This window comes from Lactuca virosa, chromosome 2, assembly GCF_052849685.1.
Source record: "Lactuca virosa cultivar CGN04683 chromosome 2, Lactuca_virosa_CGN04683_v6, whole genome shotgun sequence".
Taxonomy (NCBI): domain Eukaryota; kingdom Viridiplantae; phylum Streptophyta; class Magnoliopsida; order Asterales; family Asteraceae; genus Lactuca; species Lactuca virosa.
The window spans coordinates 207,292,129-207,302,273 of record NC_136427.1 but is presented as its reverse complement, the minus strand read 5'-3'; the positions used below and the strand labels follow the sequence as shown (position 1 = coordinate 207,302,273).

The following is a 10,145-nucleotide window of genomic DNA, read 5'->3' as shown; positions in this document are numbered from 1 at the left end:
AAATGATTATAGATGTGATTATCATAGTAATGATTAAAAAAATAAAGGTCTAGAATGGTTTAAATGGTGGTTGGCTAAAAAGACACCCTATTTTTCTATTTAGACACCCTTTAAATGTTGTTGTGCCTTTTTGGAGAAAGGCATATACCTAGTGAGTTTTTTCAAGAAGATAGTAATTCTTCTTTAAATAGTTATGATTTTCTCATTTGATAGTTGATGGAAAGACATGATTTTTTGTTAACTTTTCAATTTTTTCATCATTTCTGTTAATTATTTAAAGAAAATCTATAAATTTAATTAGTCTGCTTAAGTTTTTAACATACATACATGACTTTTTTGTTGAATGTAAAAAAGGACTTCCCTTGGAAATACGAAATCCCAAAACAGTAACATAAAACTAGCTAGGAAGGTTCTAAAGAAATTTTTTTCTCAATCTCAATTTTAAAAGGATGAAAGTTATTGCTAATGCAACTTACACATCCAATTTCAAAGGTTGCATTAAACTTTGCAGTGTTTAATGCATTAAAAAAAATAAAGCTCAATGAAAAGTAAAATCATGATGTCCCAATCCATTTATGATTTGTGATGCCCTTATTCCAAATAAACATATCAAGTTGATTTACTTGATGAGACAAGCATTTACGTATGTATAACATTGCATTCAGACATATTATTATCGACCCAAAGTTGAAAGTTCATATTGAGAAGAAAAATCCCATTAATTCTGACGACACACTGCAAACCGACTCAAAGGAAAATATTTTTACTTAAAGATACATCCTTAAGCCTGTTTCTTCTTCTTCTCATAGTACTGATAGTTTTTCTGGAACTCCAAGATCCCCCAAACCACCTGCCAGAACCCCATCTCTGGCCATAAAGCTTTGGGGGAATACAAGAAACAGTTGGTGGTTTGCCACAACAGAAAGTTGCTTAACCTTGTCTCTCCGGAGCTCCTCACTAGAATATCAGGATCCGGAGCCACTCCCATGTACATATGCTTCTCAAGATCCACCACTTTGATCACCGATTGACCTCCATGATTTATGTCGGTATTCATGTTTCCATTCATTATACGTATGCTATTAGCCTCACTTTTTTCTTGACAAGCTTCGTGGATGGCTCGTGGGATTTCATGGGAAGAAGTGTATGCAACACATACTAGGAGATATGTACGTGAGTTTTTAGCGGTGGCTTCCATGGCCTTCTCAGCAGCAATCCTTACGGGTTCATATAACCTATCGAGATCGCCAATAAACAAGACTCTAACGCCATATTGGTTTATAAGAGTAAGTTCATTTAGAAACCCTTCGATCTTTTCTTGCATCAAGTCCATTACGTATTGGACTTCATCAGGGCGTCGATTGAAATTGTCGAGGCTGAATGCATAGATGGTGACATACTTAACTCCTATCTCGTAGCAGTATTTTAGGACTGCCATGAGTGCGAAAAATCCGGCTTTGTGACCAGCACCCTCCGTGAGCTTCCATTTCTTGGCAAACCTTCGGTTTCCGTCGAGGATGAAGGCGATGTGTTCTGGAATCGGGCGTGAAGAAATGACACGAAATATGAGTTTTCTTAAGGTGTGGTTTACGCCTCCTAGGAACTTGCTGATCGTACCATTTGATCTTTCGTCTTCCACTTGTTTCCTGTCAATAACAAGTTAAAATTGCACTTGGATTAATTCCAATGTAGATCTAAACCAATAGGAACGACATAAAATTATATAAGGCTTTGAATTTTCTAAGAAAGAAAAATATTCTAATGAAAATTTGAAATTTCCAAGTATAATATGATCATAAAAGTCATGGACGTACTCATTGTGTCTGAACTTTAGTTCATTTGAAAATATGGAAACTCGAGTATCTTCGATGCAGTTAAAGTACCAATTCGCAAATTGTTAGATGATAATCAATTTAAACATAAATCTAGAAATTTGTAGTCTTAAATGTACTGATTTCCAACTATTAGTAGCTTTTATCTAGCTCTTCTCTAAGGGTGGTGGTCGGTTGGTATCATCCCTACCATATATCCAATACCATCAGGGCGGTGTTCCTATATCTCCCACCTCCCATCCCCCATTTTTCCTCCATTGAGTCTTTTACCTTTTTTGAGTCAACTTTGAATAGAGAACACCATTCTCCGGTAGCTTCCTTTTGTGATGTACCAAGTAGATGGAACAGTGTTCCCGTCGGTACCAAGGAGTCATATGAGCCCACTTGTCTTTTGTCTCGAGCTCTTCCTGAGCTATGCCCACCACCCTTTGGTGGTTGTTTTAATTATTTTGGTGTTGTTTTAAAATTTTACCTAATAAATGTCAAATTGATTGTTGTTCATTAATTCCTTTAATTCTATCCGATTGAAAAGGTAATTTTGGATATTCATTAACTATATCAGTTGCAAGTGATCACCAACCTAGCAGGTTGTGATGCATCCTGAGTTATAGGCCTCAATGGGTAAGCTCAAGAGTTTGACTCTTGGCTGAGCACATTTGGGGGATTTTTTCTGGATTGACGCGGGTTCGATTCTTCGTTCCCTCTGGTGGTGAGTGGTGCCCCTCTTGGTGGCCCGCGAGGCATTCCTGATCCATCGGGTCGGGTTACCCTCTATCTATTTGCCGGTTCTAAAAAAATTAACTATATCACTTTTATAGAATAATAATAAAGTTTAAAAGCTATTTAGAAGTCACTCGTCACAAAGTAATCAAATCTACAAAAAATGGCATATGAAGACATTTTTGGATATGGGTCCTATATATAAATTAGGGTTTTGTTACAAAAACTTATGATAATTTCTTTTCACTTTTTATGGACAGAAAGGTGATGTATTCAAATATTTATCTTGTTTTAGTAAGATACTACCTTCCCTTGTATATGTAATTAATAAATAATTTAACATATGTCCTTTTTAAACAGCAAAATATCATATTCGTTCAACTTAATCTTTTAATATCATATTTACCCTTTATAAAACTTCAAAATATCATATTTATTCAAATCATTTTTTAAATGTTTTAATAGTTTATAATCATTTTTTATATCTTAGAATTATTATAATAATTGAAAATTTTAACTATATTATCCCTACGTCTATAATAATGGAACAATTATTTCTAAATTGTTGGAATGTCGCTCTCTTGACAAACAAAATGTTTCATCTTCAGACATTTTCATTAAATGTATGCATTAATTACTTAGTTTTTATTATTGTTAAATATTATCATTGATATTTTGATATTTAAGAATGACATATATGATATTTTGATTTTTTAGAAGATTATATATATATATATATATATATATATATATATATATATATATATATATATATATATATATATATATATATATATATCAAAATTTTATGAAGGTTAAACGCGATATTTAAAAATGAAGTTAGATAAATATGATATTTTGAAGTTTAATAAGTGTACATACGAAATTCCTCCTATAAATAATTATATACGAAAGGACATGTAGTGTAGCAATATTTAGTTCGATGCTCTTGAAAAGAGTCATGTAGTTACTTGTTGAGAGATCGTGTGTGTGTATATATATATATATATATATATATATATATATATATATATATATATACACACACACACACACGTGTGTGTGGTTGCGATTAACATTTCGAATAAGAACTTTAAAAGTGACAAAATTTATAATCACTAACTACATATACAAATTTGCAACATGTGTTTATCATTCTCTTTTTGCCACGTGTCACGTGTTCAGTGATATTAAGTTATTTTTTTCATTTTGTTTTTTGCCGTAACATTTTTTTATTTGTATAAAAACTAAAAAATTTAAAGCTCTTCAAATTTAATTCTATATAAAACTAACATAATATGTTAAATTTAAAAAAATTTATTAGTATTTTTATTATAATAAAATAAAAAATCAACTATCTCCAAATGTCATAGATTTTATTGATTCTTCTATTAATATTATTAACAACTTTGTAAACAAAAATAAACTTTTTAAATGTTCCTACTTTTACTTGGTTTAAAGTTTTTTTTTTAATTTTTTTTATAATTTTCATACAACACTTTTTAAACAAACTATTTCTTAATTTTTTAAGCCCTTTTTTTTGCAATCTCCTAATTGTTGTACACTTTCATCCAATATATATATATATATATATATATATATATATATATATATATATATATATATATATATAACTTCATAAATTCTTATGTTTTGGCTGTGTAATAGATTTAGTCGTTATATACTTTTTTTATTTCAATTAAGAACAAAAACGGGAATTATATTTAATTTAATCTTTTCACCCGGTCAACAGATTATTCAATTTTTAAAAATTATACTTTTGGTCCAAATTTTAAATTTTATCATAAATTTGGTCCAAAGTTATCTATTTTTCCCAAATTTCATTTTTTTCTTGTAAATTCATCCTAAATTTTAATTGTTACATCTTTTTTTTCAACTTTCTTTTACAAATGCATCCTAAATTTTAATTTTTACATCTTTTTTTCCAAAATTTTATTTGGAATATGTTTTCTTGATCCAAAATAAAGCCGTAAAAGAAGATATCCAAAAAAAAAATTTAAAGTGTGTGCAAATAAAAGAAAAAAAAAAGAAAAAGGTTGCATGTGTGATGCGTGTGTAACAAAAAAAAATTGCATGTGAGACACACATCCTGTGTGTTGTGTGTGTTTCTTTTGTGACACAACGACAGTAACAAAGGATCAAAAAGATGTACATGAAAGTGTCACAAAAAAAATTTCAATTGTCACCAAAACTTTGTGAATTATTTGTTCTTCACAACAACGTGCCAGGGGTTTCATGATGGGTGTAGATGCCACGTTATTATATAATATTTTTGTTTTAGTAGACATTATCATACTCTTTGAGTGTTGTCTTGTAGTGTTTTAACTTCTAACTTGTGTAAGTAACTAAAGAATGGAGCTTCATCAGTTCGTTGTGAATATATACTAAAGACTTTTAATATCCTTCTTATTTGAGATTGATCGCGTAGAGTAAATTGTTAATGTTTAATCAAAACTTTTTTTTTGGTTAATACTAAAACATTAATTCTTTAATTTGATTAATTTTTTATAATGAAAAAAAAGTTTGATTTTCGGATATCTGATTTGTTATCCGAATCAGTATTCAAAATTTCGGATATCCAAAATTCGGATATTTGAATTTTCGTATACGGATTTGGATACCAAAATCTACCATCCGAAATTTCGGATATCCGATTTTAAACACCCCTAGTAGAAACGAGACAAAAGGAAAGGAGAACACAGAATGTCACATTTGAGAAAGAAAAGGAAAGACTCCACAAAAAACGCATTTTGCATACAAAAATGTTTTTATATAGATAGTTTGCATACAAAAATGTTTTAAAAAAACGTTTTTATATAGAAAAAAAGAAGGTTTTTAATATGAAGTTGTGCTTTTTTGTATAAATATGATTTAATACAAGAAACATATTTGACACAAAATTTAAAAAAAAAATTTAAAAATTAAAATGTAGGATGAATTTGTAAGAAAAAATTGAAATCTAGTCCAAAAGTGTAAATTTTAGATCAAATTTGAAATAAAATTTAAAATCCGGACCAAAAGTGTAATTTTTGAAAATCGGATGACCTATTCACCAGGTAAAATGGTCAAATTAAATATAATTCTTGGTTTTAAGACTTAATTGAATCGAAAAAAAATATGAAGACTAAATCGATTACGAGACAAAAACATAAAAAAATTTATGAAATTTTCCCATAAAAAATGTAACTTATTTTTTTACATTTTCATACACTTTTATATATTAAAGTTGTATGAAAGTGTAAAAACGTTTATTAATTTGAAAAACAAGCTTAAAACTTTGTAATGAAAATTATATAAAAAGAGTATATCTCTTAGTAAAAATTATAAATAAAGTTATACCAATCATATAAAAAAATTAAAAGATAAATGAGATTTCCTAATATATGTTCTAATGACACGTATAAGAAACATTAATTATAAAAAAAAATTTCATAATTAAATGTGAAATATAGTAATATTTCTCGTAATTAATGTTTTTTTGTGGCTAAGGCTTGAGGGAGTGAGTGCGATAGAGGGTGCACTCCCTTGCCACATCAGCTTGGAGGTTTTGGTGCTGTAGAGACCGCACTGTGGCAGTCCAAGGGAGCGCTCATCTATTCCTATTGTCATTCCAACTCATTGTTGATTGGTCAGATTTTTAATTTTTTTTTCTTTTTAAAACCTTATAAATTGAGTGTGGCACCACTCTTTGGGTGTGACATGAAACCACACTTTTGTGGTAATTGATGATGTGTTGCCTACGTGGCAGTGAAGAGAGTGCAATTTCTGTGACACCACTTCCTCTAGCCTAAAATACATGTTAGAAAATCCTTATCAATAGGCTGAAGGAAGTGATGTTATACTCCCTTACCATACTCAAGGGATGGTATACCATGAAAATGAAAAGAAGAAAGAGAAAGAATATATATATATATATATATATATATATATATATATATATATATATATATATATATATATATATATGGAAAAGTTCAATAGATAAACATTATTAATCAAGGAACCAATGAACCAATCCAAAGCGTCGGAATTTAAAGTGATCAACGGCAAAATGAAGGGTTGTAAACTTTTATAATGAACGCACATGTACCGGATTATAACAAAACTTACTTCCTTTTTTTTCATTTAAAATTTTTTTTAGGCCAAATTTTTTATCGGAAAAAAAACCGAATATACCGTTGTTCACGATTTTTCGTCCTCTTTCCATAGAGATCCATGATGATATATAAAAAATGAACTCTTTTTTTTCGAAAAAAACTCACTTAATTTTCTTAGGTTTTTCAATAATTAAGTTTATTTTTCTCAAAAAAACTAATTATACCAAAAATATTAATTTTTTGTACTCTATTAATAAACATCAACACCGATTAAAAAAAACCTCGAACAGTGTAGATTTACACTGTGAATCTAAACTGTAAATATTTCAATTTTTAACAGTCACAATATAAAAAATCTCGAACAGTTCAGATTCACATTGTGAATCTGATTTACTATTATGCACACTGTGAATCTGAAAAGGTTCACAAAAAAAAAACTTCGATCAGTGTAGATTCACACTGTGAATCTAAACTGTAAGTATTTCAAATTTTAACATTCACAATGTGAAAAAGTCCCGATCAGTTCAGATCCACACTGTGAATCTGACTTATTATTATGCACACTGTGAATCTGAGGATGTTCACAATGTTAATCTGAACAGGTTTACAATATGAATCTGAACAGGTTCACAATTTGAATCTGAACTGAAATATCGTTTTTTTAACATGAATATGAATATGTTTAAAAAGTACAAAAAATATGAATTTTGATATATTTATTAATTTTTTTCTATAAAAAATAGACCTTAACTTTTTTCATCAAAGAAAATGAAGTGGATTTTTTTCGGAAAAAAATCCGTTTTTTATATATCATTATGGATCTCTATGGAAAGAGGACGAAAAATCATGAACAACGTTATATTCGGTTTATTTTTTTTTTTTTGATAAAAAACATGACCTAAAAAAAATTAAACGAAAAAAAGTGGTGAGTTTTTTTTGTAAATGGTGGATTTTTTGATATAATCCGGTATCTGTGCGTCCAATGTCAAAGTGTACATCTATTTGTTGGCCGTTGATCGTTATGATTTCCGACGCTCACGATTGGTTCTTTGGTTAATTATGGTTCTCTATTGAACCTCATCATATATATATATATATATATATATATATATATATATATATATATATACTAATAAAAAATACTTTTTTTTATGTGATACCCTGTTAGGTCTATTAATTATTCTTATCTTTTAGAAAGGTTATAAATTATTAAATTTTTATCGGAAACGACAAACAAATTAAATGGAAGTCTATTCGCAAAAAATAGTTTAGAAATGTTTAATTTACTTTTAAAGTTCAACTCTTGGCTTTTTCTGGGACATAACCATTAGAACGTAAACTTTCTTTTTTTCTTCACAAGTGAGTGAATTGGAAGAAAATAATTGTTGTTTTAAGGTAGATATTGTAATTAATTGTGTTAAAAAATAAGTTATATTTACGGTTGCAACATAAACACACAAAAAAAATAAAAAAATAAAAAGAAATATAGACTGGTTAAATATGTTGAACACTATTTAAAATGCTTTTAAATAGATACAACCTTTTAATTTTATTTTTATTACTACTTCAATAATATTTAAAAACTTAACTAGTTGTTGTTAGAATCTGGATATGAAATAGGATCATATGTGGTAATTTGGATCTGGATTTTGATTGATTTAGTAAATTACATTCTTTCATTAATATTTCAACCCGTATGGATTCAAAAAAATCAATTAGTGATAACCTATCAACTCACTAATTTCGACTTTTGGAAAATCGAAAGCCATAATCACATAAAGTATGAGAATTGCTTTTATTCGTGAGTCCAAAATTTTGAAATTTCACTTGTATTTATATTTACAATCTGGAAAATATTGATAAAAATGGTTTTTGGAAAGCTACAACCTTTTATCTAGGTTTCAGCTTAGTTTGGCTCTGCAATCAATGAACTTACTCTCTGTTAGTTAATGTGTTGGTCTAAAACATGGTTTTCCACTGTATTCCACTATCAGCGCTCCACCCCTTGGACCCCACAAGAGGCACGACTCCATTGACACCCGACTTCTTCTTCTTCTTCTTTTATGTCCGAGATTAAACTCGTCTTATATATAGGTGTGCATTTCACACCTCCGAACTTGTGTTCGATCATAGTATAAAAACACGAAGCAAATAGATGTTGATGGATCATACAAACCAACCCAAGCATTAAATCAATACCCTTTGCAACTTATATCTAGATCTAAGACACTTTGAGGAACTGCAGAACAAACCAATCCAAATTTATAAATAAAAAGAATAAAAACATCTTGAAAAGGTGATTATGGCACTTTGTCACAATCAAAATAGCAATCCTTTAGCTTTTTTTTAAGAGCATTTTCAATCTTATTTCAAACCCTATCTTTTATTCCGTCATAAAATTAAACGATCTCCAACTCTATTTCATTTGGAACTCCATTTTAGAGCAAAGAAATAGTAATACTCAAAAGATGGTCTATGATCATTTTCACCAAGATATATATAGAAAACTAAAAGAAAAAACACATTAATACTTGGAACAAAGTTCTTAAGACTTACAGCGAAGTGTCCGTTGCAATGATTGGATTCAATTCCATATTGGTTCAACAAAAGAGAATGCCTAATCTGTTGATCAAAACATCCAGATCGATCAAATATAGGCCTGCACCCATACAAAGGATAAATATAAATAAAGTAAAAACGTCTGAAACAAAACATATTTTCGAGTCTCACCCTATTGGCCGATTATGTATTTGAGGAAGTAGGAGAGAGAGTGACAGAAATAATTAAGTATAAGATGTTAATTATGTGGAGAGATTTAGCAGTGGCTTGCTCCCACAACACTTTTTATAGCAATGGAATGGAATCGAACAGAAGTATACAGGTTTTGCACTGGAGTCTTGACCACTTTTCCTTTGCAAGATACTTTAAATTTGACATTTTGCAAAAAGAGTTGATATCTACGCTCTTTTTTAGAGGTGTAAATATTTGCCCATCGTAGGGAGGGATTTTCTATCTAATAGTTAGCCTTTCACTTTTATTTATAATCATATTTATTTCATGGTGGCATCTCCTACAATTTTTAAGAAATTAAAAAAAAAAAACAATTTACATTTTTTATGGGTTGGCAAAAGTATTTTTGGCTACAGCCTTTTTTTATTTTTTTATATGCTTATATATATATATATATATATATATATATATATATATATATATATATATATATATATATATATATATATATATATATATATATATATATATATATATATATATATAGGGAGTGGTTCAAATGAGAACCATAAAAGATTAAAAACCTAAGAACCCCAATTAATTAGTAAATATTTACACGATACTCTTATCAATCATGTTAAAATCCTAATTTTTTGTGTTTTTGGTATGAAAAGAGCAAATTTCTAATTTTTACAGTATAATATTTTCATCCATATATGCTCTTATATTTTAACACACAACTTAT

General features: G+C 28.8%; 1 protein-coding gene across 2 annotated transcripts; it reads right to left on the bottom strand.

The window, feature by feature from the left end:
- Nucleotides 1-542: 542 nt before the first annotated feature.
- LOC145160087 (dehydrodolichyl diphosphate synthase 6-like) lies at nt 543-9,607 on the bottom strand. Of its 2 annotated transcripts, none has more exons than XM_079079190.1 (3): nt 9,401-9,607; nt 9,227-9,292; nt 543-1,646 (listed from the first exon to the last, which is right to left on the bottom strand). In XM_079079190.1, exons 2-3 carry the CDS (start codon nt 9,262-9,264, stop codon nt 782-784), a joined length of 903 nt encoding a protein of 300 aa, XP_078935316.1. In that variant the 5' UTR covers nt 9,265-9,292; nt 9,401-9,607; the 3' UTR covers nt 543-781. The 2 variants fall into 2 exon arrangements, with proteins under 2 accessions (XP_078935316.1, XP_078935315.1); XM_079079189.1 differs by having other exon boundaries at nt 9,227-9,329; nt 9,401-9,605.
- Nucleotides 9,608-10,145: the final 538 nt, after the last annotated feature.

What these genes read in the sequence shown, in the direction of transcription:
- LOC145160087 (XM_079079190.1), bottom strand. Translation starts at nt 9,264, where the DNA reads ATGGAATTGAATCCAATCATTGCAACGGACACTTCGCT. An exon ending in ATTGCAACGGACACTTCGCT is followed by an intron (nt 1,647 to 9,226) that starts GTAAGTCTTAAG and finishes TGTTATTGACAG; the next exon opens with GAAACAAGTGGAAGACGAAA.